Genomic DNA, 13,731 nt, shown 5'->3' with positions numbered 1-13,731 from the left:
TCAGGCACTTGACTGCTAACCAGAAGGCTGGCGGTTCAAACCCACCAGCCACTCCTCGGAAGGAAGATGGGGCAATCTACTTCCGTAGTGATACTGCCTAGGAAACCCAAGGAGGGGTTGCTATGAGTCGGGGCCGACTCGACGGCACATAACAACAGGAACTAATTAAATATATCATGGTATAACTATGTAATGTAATGCTATAAAGCCATTGTTTTAAAAAAGTTTTATTTATAACTGATATGGGAAGGTCTCCAAGATAAGTTAGGTGAAGGTATAGAACATGTATAAAGTGTACAATCATTTGTAAAATTGAAAGGGTCAAGAAATTTGTGTATTTGTTATACGCACAGGTAATATCCTGATTAAAGTAACATACAAGAGCTGATTAATAATGGTTGTCTCTAGGTAGGGTTAGTGATGGCTGAGGGATGGGAATGGGAGGGAGCTTTTATCTTTTTTTTTAAAGCACCTTTATTGAGGTAAAGTTTATATGTAATTAAAAGGTACAATTAAATAATTTTAGTAAATTTATAGAGCTATGCAATGATTACCACCACCATCCAGATTTAGAACATCTCCATTACCCCAGAAAGGTTTCTTGTGCCCATTTGCAGTTTATTTCTGCTCCCGTCGTATCCTTCGCAACCACTCATCTTCTCTCTAGGAGGGACACTCTTTTGCTCTATGCCTTTCTTTTCAATTTAAAGAATCACCAAAACCAAATCAAACTCATTGCCATCGAGTCGATTCTGACACATGGTGACCTCCATTGGGTTTCTAAGGTTGTCAATCTTTACGGAAGTAGATTGCCCCATCTTCCTTGCATGGAGCACCTGGTGGATTTGAACTGTCAACTTTCTGGTTAGCAGTCAAATCCCTTAGGCACTGTGCTACCAGAGCACCCTTAAAAAATCACAAGCCCCTCCAATTATTTAGATTTACAGTTTTTAATCTATTGCTAGGTAGTAAATGCCAGCATATTAAGAGCAGTGTTTGTTTTTTTTTTAAATAACAATTTCAAGAACCAAACACTGATAATAAAAATCAATTTTGAGAAAGTGTATGTATGTATTTGTATTTGCATTACTTAAGGGAATTGAATATAGTTTATTTTTCTTCTTTTACTTTAAGGTCATTTTGAGTATCCTCCTTATAATTCATCCACAATAAGAAGTATATATCATGTGAGAAATATTGAAGTCTATAAGTTAAAACAGGTATGTAAAAGGTACGTTACAGCGTATTTGAAAAGTTTTAAAGTAATTCTATACCAAAGTGTATTTTGATCACTGTTGATACGCTTCTTCTAAGAAGAGCTTAATTTAATATTTTTTAAATTTAGATGTTGAGGTACTTTTAGGTGATTCACAGGTGGAAATTTTTTATTTTAATGCTTATGGATTTATGTTAGTAAGTAATAATAAAATAAAACATTTATTCCATGATTTCAAATATTATTACTTAGGGTAAGTCTAAAGAATATATAGTAAAACCTACAAAACTCTGAACCTCTGTAAGGCAGAAACCTATCAGAAAAGGAAAATTCAAATGTTTTCCACTAATGGAGAACAATAGAAAAGTGCTAAGACTGTACACCATCAAAGGTGGAAAAGTTGCAAGACCCAGAAAAATAAGGCAGTCCCATCAATTTCCAACTCTCACATGTGTAATTTTATATTAAAATAATATGATACTTTAAAGAAAATATTTATAAAAGTAATTTATTTTAAATAGCAATATAATTAAAAAGAAACTAAATAATAGTAAAGATGATAGAGAGAATATGGGAAAATTCTGAAAGTAGTATAAAAACACTGGTTTAATTAGAGAGTAGATGAAACTGGGTTTTTGTGAATGTGCTAAATACCCAAAACTGAGTTAGGCAGTTTTCACACATAGTATGTCATATAATCTTCACTTAAATCCTGTGGGGTAGATATTATGCTTAACTTCATCACTTTTAAGAATGAGAAGCCAAAGCTCAGACAGGTAAATAATCTTCTAGAACTTCCCAAATAGAGCCAGGCTCGTTTTTGATCTCATGTCCTTCCCACTATATCATACAGCCTCTGCTGGTACATAAGGCATTTCTTTATGCCCACATTTGTTGTATTCCTTACCTTGAATGCTTTTCTCTTTCTACCTTTCTAAATCCTACCAATCTTTAAAATCCAGCTTTAATACCACTTCCCAGCCAGTGTTCTAGTATAAAGTTATCATCTTTCTCTGAATTTTCATTATTCTATTGCCCATACCACTTGTTTAGCGGGTAGTCATATCTAATATTTTGTATTGTCTTACACAGTTATTCAAATTGCTTAAAAATAGCTTTCCCAAGTATTTCAGATTACTTGTCAGTTCTGGGTGAGTAACATGGAGTATGTTTTGTGAATGCCCATGAAGACCCCATCTTCTAATACAGCTCATGTAGTAAACAGAGAGGTTTTGGTGTATATGTGTCTTAGTTGTCTAGTGCTGCTGTAACAGGAATACTATAAGCGGGTGGTTTTAACCAAAAACTGTATTTTCTCACAGTTTATAAGGCTAAAAGTCTGAATTCAGAATGCCAGCTCTAGGGAAGGCTTTCTCTCTTTCTTGGTTCTGAAGGAAGGCCTTGTCTCTTAACTTCTGCTCTTTCTGGGTGATCTTCATATGGTTTGACATCTTTCTTTCTCTCTCTCGATTGCTTGTTTAATCTCTTTTATATCAAAAGAGATTAATCTAAAACATATCCTACATTAATCTTGACTCATAACATAACAAAGATAACCCATTCCCAAATGAGATTATAATCCTAGGCATAGAGGTTAGGATTTACATAAACACTTTTTTTCTGATGACTTTTTGTGTATACTGTGTCTTAGAAGTCTCATGAAATCTGGTGTCTGGATCTTACAGTAGTTCCTTTGTTGTTGTTATTTGCCGTCAAGTTGGACCCAACTCATAGCAACCCCTCCTTGCGTTTCTGAGACAGTATCATTATAGAAGTAGATTTCCCATCCTTCCTTCTGAGAGAAGTGGCTGGTGGGTTTGAACTGCCAGCCCTCTAGTTAGCCATCAAGTGCCTTAGGCACTATGCTACCAGAGCTCCTACTACATTACCAGAGTTCCTCTACCAGAAGGCAAAGGAACTGTGGTAATTACATACTTTAGAAACGCAATGCTGTAGGCCATAGCTAATTGACAGTCGAATTAAAGCATGCCTATCTGTTGTCCTGCCTTGCTTGCCTTGGAAAATAAGGATGATACAAGAGGCAGAGAGAAAGTTGATTCCTTTTGCCTAGAGGAATGAGTAGCCTGGTATTTCTGTGACTTTCTTAAAGTGTCATTTGAATGGATTACACAGAGATCTAAGAGGGTACATTGTTGTATGGACAGGTAAGGGGGCATGGAGTGTGGTGGAGAGAAAGGGGAATTTCTTTTGATCTGTTTTTAAGAGCTTGCTTTCCTTTACTTTAAGCTGAAGCAGCCTATGGATGTATTTTTATCTCATGACTGGCCGAGAAGTATATATCATTATGGAAATAAGAAGCAGCTTCTTAAGACCAAGTCTTTTTTCCGACAAGAAGTGGAAAATAACACATTAGGAAGTCCTGCTGCCTCGGAGCTTTTAGACCACCTAAAACCTACTTACTGGTTTTCTGCACACCTTCATGTGAAGTTTGCAGCCTTCATGCAGCATCAGGTAGAAAACAAAGTATCTTATTCATTCATTGAAACTTACTGAATATCTCCATACTAGGTGTGTTGGCACAGTTGTAAAGTTAAAGAAATAGAAGATAACTTTCCTTTTGTGAGTAGCTCCTTATCCAGAGGGGAAGGAGACAGATAAGCAAGGGCAAAACAGTATAATACATTTCTGATGGAGCAATGCTAGGATGATACCAGATTGTGGTGGGGATGGGATGTGGGCAGAGATGAAGAGATAGAAGGTTTTCCAAAGGAATTGATTCCTAAGCTGAGTTGTGAAGTACCAGGAAGAAATAGACTGTAAAGGTATTCCAGGAAGAGGGACTAACATGCAAAGGCTAGTTGCCATTGAGTTCATTCTGACATTTGTGCAGAGTAGAGCTGTTCTATAGGGTTTCCCAAGTTGTGAGTTCTGCAAATAGATTGCCAGGCCTGACTTCCAAGGTGCCTCTAAGTGGGTTCAGTCTTCCAGCCTTTCAGCTAGTTGTCACGTGCTTAACCATGCCACCCAGGGATTCCTGTGCAAAGGCTACAGGTCTGGGAGAATGGTGCATTTGAAGAACTGTAGCTAGTTGCTATGGCTGAGGCATAGGGAGAGATGAAGCAAGATCATAACTGCCTCTGGGCCTTGCCCTGTAGTTTGGGTTTTAGACCAAAGGTGATGCAAACAGTGAAAAGTTAAGTTGAAGGGTATTAAAATCAAATTTTCATTTGACAAAGATTAGTTTGGTGGCAGTTTTTTGTATGCATTGGAGTGATATAAAATGGGAGGCCAAAAGCCTAAATAAGAGACTATTAAACAAAAGATAATGAGGTTCTAACATAAAGCTGAGAGAGAATACAAAGAATGAAGGACTAGGAGGATTTGATGGCAGAGGGAGGAGGGAGTCTAGGATGACTACCAGAGTTTTTCTTGGGCAAATTTGTAGATGATGATGCTTGGTGGAAGGTAGAGAATATATAATTAGGCTTTTATGGAAACATGAAATTTTCACTTCCTTTCACCTTCAATTCTCAGTGAAATGTGACTTTTGCATAAAATACCCCATAGTGAAAAACTAGGAAGTGCTGGGTTAATGATGTTAATGATTTTTTTCTTGGGACTCACAGTAGAGTTTTTGAGATCATTTTATGTGCTAATGGGCATTGCCAATCTTCAAGAGTGGAATATGATTTGTTGTGCTTTACAGACTTACCGTGTTTTTTGCAAATAGCACACCCATGTAAATAACATGCATATACATATAACAGGTAGAAATTATGAAATTATATGAAAAAAAAGTCTTGGGATAGCATGCCCATGCATTTGGTGTAGCCTTCTTATGAAAATAACATGCAGGGGGTGACATGGTTTGCAAAAATGTATAATGTGGGTGTTCTTTGTATAAAAATAATAGTGCTTGACTAAAGACTTTTCTGTGGCATGGGTATACCTTGACAATTTTCCTCCAAGGAAGTTTCTGCCTGAAAATATTCCTCCAGGCCCTTTCTGTTGTGGGCTTATTCTCTTCGTTCCTCAGTATCACTGAGAGAAAGAAGAGGGGTTACGGTCCTCAGTTTTCCATTGAGCCATTGCCACTTGATTAAAAAAATTAACTTCCTTTAAAGCTCATTATTTGTCAGTCACTTTGTCGACACCTGTATTACTCTTTTCTGTCTTTTAGGGTTCATGACACTCTTGGGTTTATTTTTGAAAAATCTGATTTTCTGTTTTGCCCCCACTCCATCATGTGTTGCCAACCTCAGGGACTTGTAGCTCTGTGTTAATGATGCTTTTGAGCCCTTCTTATTGGCTTCTCAACTTCCCCTGACTTTGCCTGTGTCCTGATTTAGTGCCTTCATTAAAAGCTAAGATCGCCTTCCCTCGGAACTGCCCCCCTGCCAAGATGACACATTTGTGCTTTCTACCTTTCCCAGTCCCCCCTGTGATGACTTGATACCTGTTCCTCAGCTCTCTTCCTTTTTTCCCCGTGGCTCACTTCCTTTTTTCCTCCATGTGCTTTACCATTTTCAGTGAGGCTCTTTTATACTGCTTCCAAGGTTATTTTCTTGCCCTCTTAATTTTTTTCCCAATTTATTTTTTAAAAAAAGTTTTATTATAATGTATCTGACTTCTTTCATTTGCATGTATTGTTTTGTTCATCCGTGTTATAGCATGTATCAATATTTTGTGGAATAGTGTTTCATTCTATGGATATATCTCATTGTACTTTTGGTGTTGTATCTAAAGAAGTCTTTGTATAACTCAAGGTTATGAAAATTGTCTCCTGATTTTCTCTAAAAGTTTTATAGTTTCAGCTTTACCAATTTACTTTTAAGGTCTGTTGCCTTATTTCTTCTTTAATTCTTGTGTTATATGCTTTGATTTTTTTATTACCTCATCATGATGATTCTCCTCACCATGATGATGTTCATCATCATTTACTTTGAGTTTTGTAAAAAAAAAAAAAAAAAAATTCAAGCTGAGAGGTCAGGTGCCTTGCCCATGGTTGCATAGGTGGGTATAGGACTGACTGACTTTGGAAAAGTAACAGTCATTACTTAGACAATTTAGGGGTATGCATAAAGATTATTTCCATTTCAATTAATGTGTGAGTTACCTGTGATGTTTGAACGTTCTTTCTTAAATTATTGTTCATATTACCTAGGCTAATGATAAAGACCAGCCGGCCAAAGCAACCAGATTTTTAGCCTTGGACAAATGCTTACCACATAGAGACTTTCTTCAGGTAAAGAAATAATGAAATACTTTTGCAATGTAGTTCTTTTTATTAAGTTATAGGAGCTTTGGTGGCACAATGCCTAAGGCATTTGACTGCTAAATAAAAGGTGGGCAGTTCAAACCCAACCGCCAGTCTGCAGAAAGAAGACTGGGCAATCTACTTCCGTCCGTAAAGATTTACCACCTCGGAAACCCAAAGTGGGGGGGTTTCTCTATGAGTTGGAATCGACTTGATGTCAGGGAGTTTGGTTTTATTACATTTTTAAGATAGTTAAGAATACATATGTATTTCTTTAAATTACCCATTTCTTCCCATAGATAATAGAAATAGAACATGATCCCAGTGCTCCTGATTGCTTGGAGTATGATATTGAATGGCTCACCATTCTTAAGGCAACTGATGATCTTATTAATGTGACTGGGCGCCTATGGAATATGCCTGAAAATAATGGCCTGCATACAAGGTAAGTGTGACCTTATTTAAAACTTGCCCTCTCCATTGCATGTCTCCTCACCCTTCCCTTTTACTTTATTGTGGTAAATATATATGTAACAAAACCTTTGCATTTCAATATTCTTCACAGGTACAGTTCAGTGACATTAACTTACGTTCATCATATTGTTCATCCATTGTTCCTATCTGTTCCCAGTGTTTTCTTTTGAAAATAAGGGAATTATTGTTGAATGGATGTCAAAACAATTCAAGGTTTAATGACTGGTATAATTAGAAAGCTACAAGTTTTCCATCTAAGGGAGACAAGAAAAGGGATTGATGAGCACCAACTTAAATAAGTGTATATGTGAATAATTGTGCATAAAACTATAATATAGTAGAGATTTGATTCATACAGTAAAATAATTTATACTTGTTTTAGGATATGAGTTAGGGATTGCTTGTTCTAAAATTGTTTTTATTTCAAGATGACTAAAGTAACTTAATTATCAACTTACCTTTACTAAATGGAATTTTGACATACTATCCTTATACCTGAAGTGCATGGCTAGGATTTCTTCATTTATTGTCTGAAGCTGGTAAAATGTGAAAAACTATTGTTTTGGACTTTTATAGGTGGGATTATAGTGCAACAGAAGAAGCTATGAAGGAAGTATTGGAAAAATTGAATCATGACCTCAAAGTTCCATATAACTTCAGTGTCACAGCTGCTTGCTATGACCCTAGCAAGCCACAGAACCAAATGCAGTTGATTCACAGGATCAGTCCTCAGACTACTGAATTTTGTGCTCAACTTGGCATCACAGACATTAATGTCAGGCTTCAGAAGGCCAAGGAAGAACCTCACTTGTGCGGTGAATATGAAGAGCAGGATGATGTGGAGAGTAATGACTCAGGAGAACCTAGTGAATATAACACAGACACCTCTGCCCTGTCCTCAATTAATCCAGATGAAATACTGTTGGATGAAGAAGAGGAAGAGGAACACAGTAGTGCAAGTGTACAAAGTGATATGAATACACCATCTATAGAACCTTCTTCTGATCAAGCATCTGATTTTTCTGCAAGCTTCTCTGATGTCAGAATCTTGCCAGGTTCCATGATTATATCTTCTGATGATACATTGGGTTCCCCAATTGCTAGAGAGGGGAAACCTGGTGAGGCGTTGGAGTCCGGGAATGGGAAGGACTTTATTGAGGTGCCATTGAAGAGGCTGAGTGATGAACACGAACCTGAACAAAGGAAGAAAATTAAGAGGAGGAATCAAGCTATCTATACCGCAGTAGATGATGATGATGATGCAGCATAAGAAAATTTACTTAAAATACTTTTGCATTGTAGTTTTACTCTCTTTATTATATATGTAGATACTTGATTCTCAAGACCATATTTTTTTAAAGTTGAATTTTTGACTCAAGATTTAATTTTGTAATAATGAAGCTACCCATTGGATAATTTTACTATGATACTGACTTTGTCTTTAGGCCTTTATATGTTTCAGATACAAATGTATTAAAATTTCTTATATTTACTTGATTGAGTACTTTTTTCCCAAGGCATCTATCATTCACTTTTTTTCAGGAAACACTTTCTTGCAAACCTTTGTGCCAGGCCCTCTTCTATAAAGGGAATATAAAGATGAGTAAGGATTTTTTGCCTTCAATGAGTTATTACTGGTGTAAATATTTTGGTGTGTAAAATATGTATTTATATTTTGTTTTACTAAATCATATTGTATATATAACTATGTATGCTTTCTCTTCATTTATTATAAATATTTTCACTGGTCAGCTCTTAATATCTGTCGAATATAAACTGAAATTAAAGAGGGTACATAAGATTTCAGAAAATAAGATAAATACTATACATGGGTAAACATAAAATCTTATACTTAATTTGCTGAGATTAATGATTAGTGTAACCCTGTTAACTTTTCCATATTATATTTTTATTTTTACAGTGTTTCCTCCCCTTCTATATTATATTTTAGCTTTAGCTGTAATTTTATGTAACTATGTTGTTGTTGTTGTTATTTGCCGTCGAGTCGGCCCCGACTCATAGCGACCCCTCCTTGGGTTTCCGAGGCAGTATCACTACGGAAGTAGGATTGCCCAACCTTCCTTCTGAGGAGTGGCTGGTGGGTTTGAACCACCAGCCTTCTGATTAGCAGTCAAGTGCCTTAGGCACTATGCTACCAGAGCTCCTATAGTACTGTGTATGAGACATTTTGGCATAGTTCAGTTTAGTATTAATTACTGACAGGGATTGAGTTGCACAAATGCTGCCATTCATGCCATTCATGGGTTGCTAGTATTAAAGTTAAAGATCCATGTGGAAAAACTACATCCTTTTCCAATATCTTGTTAAAATACTCGGGCCCCATGAGGAATTGTTGCCCTGCACTTTGAATCTGGAGTCCTGGAATCCAAAGATTGTTCGAGGGTCTCCTCATACTGTGGTCCAAACCCAGGAGCCAGTATAGGTTTATATAGCAACTGGCTTTCACCTTGTCGGTGTTTGACTTGAAAAAGGCAGAGGACTTTGAGGAATATGAATATGAATATGAAGATAAAACTTCATATTCTTCAGTTTTTTTGTTTACTTTCATGAATACACAAAACAAACAAAAAAACTCACTGCCGTCGAGTCGGTTCTGACTCATAGCGACCCCTCCTTGGGTTTCCGAGGTGGTATCAGTACAGAAGTAGATTGTCCACTCTTCCTTCTGAGGAGTGGCTGGTGGGTTTGAACTGCCAGCCTTCTGTTAGCAGTCAAATGCCTTAGGCACCACACCACCAGAGACATATTTTAATTCTCATTATTACTATTAACATAAAGCATTGAAAGCTATGAATTTTCCCCTAATCACTAATTTAATTGTAGTCCATAAGTTCCGATACTGTTTTTTTCCCCCCAGGAATTTTAAATAAAGATAAAAGCAGAAAGTAATTACATATAAAACAAATATTAGGGTTAAGTAACGGTAGTCCTCAAAAAACGGAATCCGCTAGCTTACCTAATCAAAAAAGAAAGTAAGCCCCAGGTGAAAAAATTTAAGGGAGAGAAAACTGTTGAACAGGTATTCAAACAATCAATGAACATAAGATCACTCTGCATAACTTGGTACAAATAAATTTGAAGCTTACATGGATAATTAATTTCTTAGGATAGTAGAATTTACTGATATTCATCCCAGTAGAGGTAGAAAGTTAAAGTCTCATAGAAGAAATAGACAAAATTATCACAGAATTACTCCATAAAAAAGCACCTGACCCATATGGCTTGGGGAGGAAACATCCCAACCTTTTCAAGACAGTTGTTGTTGTTATGTGCCGTTGAGTCGGACCCGACTCATAGCGACCCCTCCTTGGGTTTCCGGGGCAGTATCACTACAGAAGTAGATTGCCCCATCTTCCTTCCAAGGAGTGGCTGGTGGGTTTGAACCGCCAGCCTTCTGGTTAGCAGTCAAGTGCCTTAGGCACTACGCCAATTCTTAATGCTACTGCTCAAAATAATAGAAAATGAAGGAAAGTGTACTGGTGGTTTTTAATGAAGCAAGTATATCATTGATGCCTAAATCTGATAAAGGAAACTAGAAATTAATTTCATTTATGTACATTGGTGCAAAAGTCCTAAATTAAATATTAAACATGAAATCTCCAAAACAAGAAAACCTGTCCATAAAAAGAGAAAGAAATGCATTATTACTTAATTAGCTTTAAACTGGAATGTGATGCATCACAAGCAGTCTGCTGAAGTGATTGCCAAAGCAGAAAGAAAGCTTATCCTTTATGGAATTGAGTGGATATTAACTCATTACATTCATGTTTAAGATAAAATTGCTAATTTTCCAGAAATTTTATGGCAGGATACTTAAAGTTACGCTAATCTTCCAGGAAACTGAGAGGTGGGGATGTGTGCTTCCTTGGTTACATTTCAAAAGAGATGGCTTCCGGGTCCTTGAGGAAAAATCCTTGATTTACATACTTTACAAAAGCACGTGTGTTACAGTAAGATAGTAACATTACAGCTTTTCACTTACTTCTATTTCTGTTTTTACCTTTCTTTGGGCAATGTGCAGTCACCTAAATATCCAACAAGTTGATATTAAGTTGCATAGCAATTGTCAGAATTACAAGATGAATTAAAAATTTCAGTACTATTTTTGCCAGGGGAATAACCTTTAAATATCATACAAATATTTCAAAGAAATGGCTCACGTGGTTGTAAAGTCTGGCAAGTCCATGGGTCAGACGTCAAGCTGGAGGCCTTTCCTGATTCACGAAGCTGTAGGGGCTGACAAATCTAAGATTGTCAGACGATACAACAGCCTGCTGGCTGTGTAGACTGATGAATCCAAGACTAGCAGGTAAAGGTAAGCAGCTTGTTGGCTTACAGGCTGCGAAAGCAACAATCACAAGATCAGCAGGCAGTACAGCAGGCTGCTGGTTCAAGCCCACAGAGCTGGAGAGCAGATGATGAGAGCAGATGCAGGATCCAGGTTGAGCAAAAAGCCAGAGACCCTTGCCAGAATGTCCACATGTATTGGAAGCAGGCCACAACCCCAAGGAAACTCCCTTTCAACTGATTGGCTGCTCACAGTAGATCTCATCATGGAAATGATTACATTACTGTATGGTCAGTAACTGCAACTCCCCAAAATGGGTCCCAGACTCCACTATGTTTAGCCAAACCTATGAGAAGTACACACCATTTCCCCTATCTCCCCTTGTCTCATATTAACAACCTTCCCTGTAATGTATTAACCCATACTTAGAATAGTTTCAAGCCATAAAGTTTGCTAATGGCAGCATCTTATTAGAGCATACACAGGTGGTGGTCATAGGACACACTGCCCAGGTCCCCCTCCTGATTGGGACTGGGTGCCACCAAGTCTCAAACCAGTCACATAGCCCTCCATTCCCAGTCATATAGTCCCCATTCCACTTCCTCAAACTCAAGCATAAGTATCCCTACAAAGTGGGAGGGGTTAGTGGTCATCTTGGATCCATTCCAGCCTGCTGCTGCTGGATGCGGAATTGCTAGCAACATTTGTAAGCCTGCTTTCTTTGTCTTTATAGTCCTTTCTCCCTATTTTGTTTCTCCCTTCTGAATAAACATTCATGTCTCAGACTATGCCTCCTCGGAAGTTTTTCGGATTTTTGTTACCTACTCAGGAGGAAGTTTTAACCTCCTTGGAAACTTCCCATAACCATTATGTCAGATTTCATCATAGAGGATGACTATATTATCACTGCCAAACCACTAAGGATCATGGCCCAGACAAGTTGACACAAAACCTTAACCATTACATAACTGTAAATACTTTTGTTGTGAAAGAACATTTTAAAATAGTTTTGAATAGTTTCATCTTTCTAGTAAGTATAGTAAAAATCGAGAGCCTTTAAAATTCCTCTTATTCATGATTTTGTTGATGACATGATGACACTTAATGAAGCAGATAATGTATGTTGTACCAGAATTATTAGATAATTCCCATAGCACAGCAGAAGTTCATTTATCACCATTTTAAATGCAATTGACTATTTTCTTTTGTAAAGCATACTTTAGGGACTGAACAAGTTCTCTGTTGCATTAAAAGTGGGGCTTATGAGTTTGGGTTTTGCCATGGCTTGCTTAACAGTGGTCTTTGCAACTATGTCAGCAAAATCATCACCTTTAGAAATTTCATAATTTTGAAATTTTGTCCTGTGTGAGTGCTGCAATGAACTACTGATATCTGAGTAGGCAGGTGTAAAGCCTCTAACAAATTAGCTACCAATTTTCCTTGAGATAATCTAGTTCCCACTGAAATCAAGAATGTACCCATTTTTCTTCTCCATATTTGCCCTGCTGCATGACAGACACAAAATGCATATTTAATGTTAGGGTATATTCATTTTAAGGAGCTCTGTTGCTGTAATGATTAAGCCATTTGATGGCTAACCAAAAGATCAGTGGTTTGAACCCACCAGCTGTTCTGCAGAAGAAAGATGGGGCTTCTGTAAAGATATACAGGCTTGGAAACCTAATTGGGGTCACTATGAGTTGGAATCAGCTTTATGACTGAATTTGTTTTGAATTATATATTCACTTTAATTCTTGAAACAAGAATTACAGTATATAACTTGCCTACATATGTAGACCTAATTCCAGGCAAAGCATAAGCTTCCAAAATTTTATAAAGTTACCATAGCATTAAGGAAAAAAAAAACAAAACTGCCATCTATTTCTGACTCAAAGTGACCCTAGAGTAGAACTGCTCCATAGGGTTTCCAAGGCTGTAAATCTTTATGGAAGCACACAGCTTTTTCCCACAGAGCAGTGGGTGGGTTTGAACCACCAACTTTTTGGTTAGTAGTTGAGTGCTTTAACCAGTTCACTACCAGAGCTCCTACACTCCAGCATAAGGAGGCTTAATCGAGCCACTTTTATCTCAAGAATATGACCCATCAGCAAATATTATCAAACATGCCTAAATGGAAATAAACACTTTCTTCTACAAAATGGGCCGGCTTAAATTGTAACCTTTTACAACCTTCACTTGACAACAGATACCTCAGTTTGGCAATATTGTAATTGTGTAGTGAGGCCTTACATTTCATGGGGCGTGATTTTACATTGCTGTTTAGTTTTTGAGGCTACAAGAAGATCATTTACATTTTGAATAATAATAGACTCTTCTGGTAAGACAACTTTCTTTAAGTTTCTGGTAAATGACCAGAAAAAATAGTAGGAGTCCCACAACCCTTAAGGGATCCTTTACCACAAATACTAAATTCCTTACTGTGTTGGATTGGGTTCTCTAGAGAAACACAAAAACCAGCAAAGTATATATATATATATATATATATATATATAT

General features: G+C 37.1%; 1 protein-coding gene across 1 annotated transcript in view; it reads left to right on the top strand.

Annotated features, from left to right (window-relative positions):
* Positions 1–8,178, top strand: part of DBR1 (debranching RNA lariats 1) — a 12,232-nt gene extending 4,054 nt beyond the window's left edge. Inside the window, exons 4-8 of the mRNA XM_007947495.2 lie at positions 1,135–1,220; positions 3,464–3,688; positions 6,342–6,422; positions 6,734–6,879; positions 7,485–8,178. Of these exons, the coding sequence (XP_007945686.1) occupies positions 1,135–1,220; positions 3,464–3,688; positions 6,342–6,422; positions 6,734–6,879; positions 7,485–8,178 (1,232 nt within the window). The remainder of the gene's footprint in view (positions 1–1,134; positions 1,221–3,463; positions 3,689–6,341; positions 6,423–6,733; positions 6,880–7,484) is intronic.
* Positions 8,179–13,731: the final 5,553 nt, after the last annotated feature.

The sequence above is a fragment of the Orycteropus afer genome, unplaced genomic scaffold (genome assembly GCF_000298275.1).
Source record: "Orycteropus afer afer isolate SDZICR_OR568_19922 unplaced genomic scaffold, OryAfe1.0 scaffold00188, whole genome shotgun sequence".
Taxonomy (NCBI): domain Eukaryota; kingdom Metazoa; phylum Chordata; class Mammalia; order Tubulidentata; family Orycteropodidae; genus Orycteropus; species Orycteropus afer.
The sequence above is the reverse complement of the archived record's forward strand: the minus strand, read 5'-3'. Positions and strand labels throughout refer to the sequence as shown.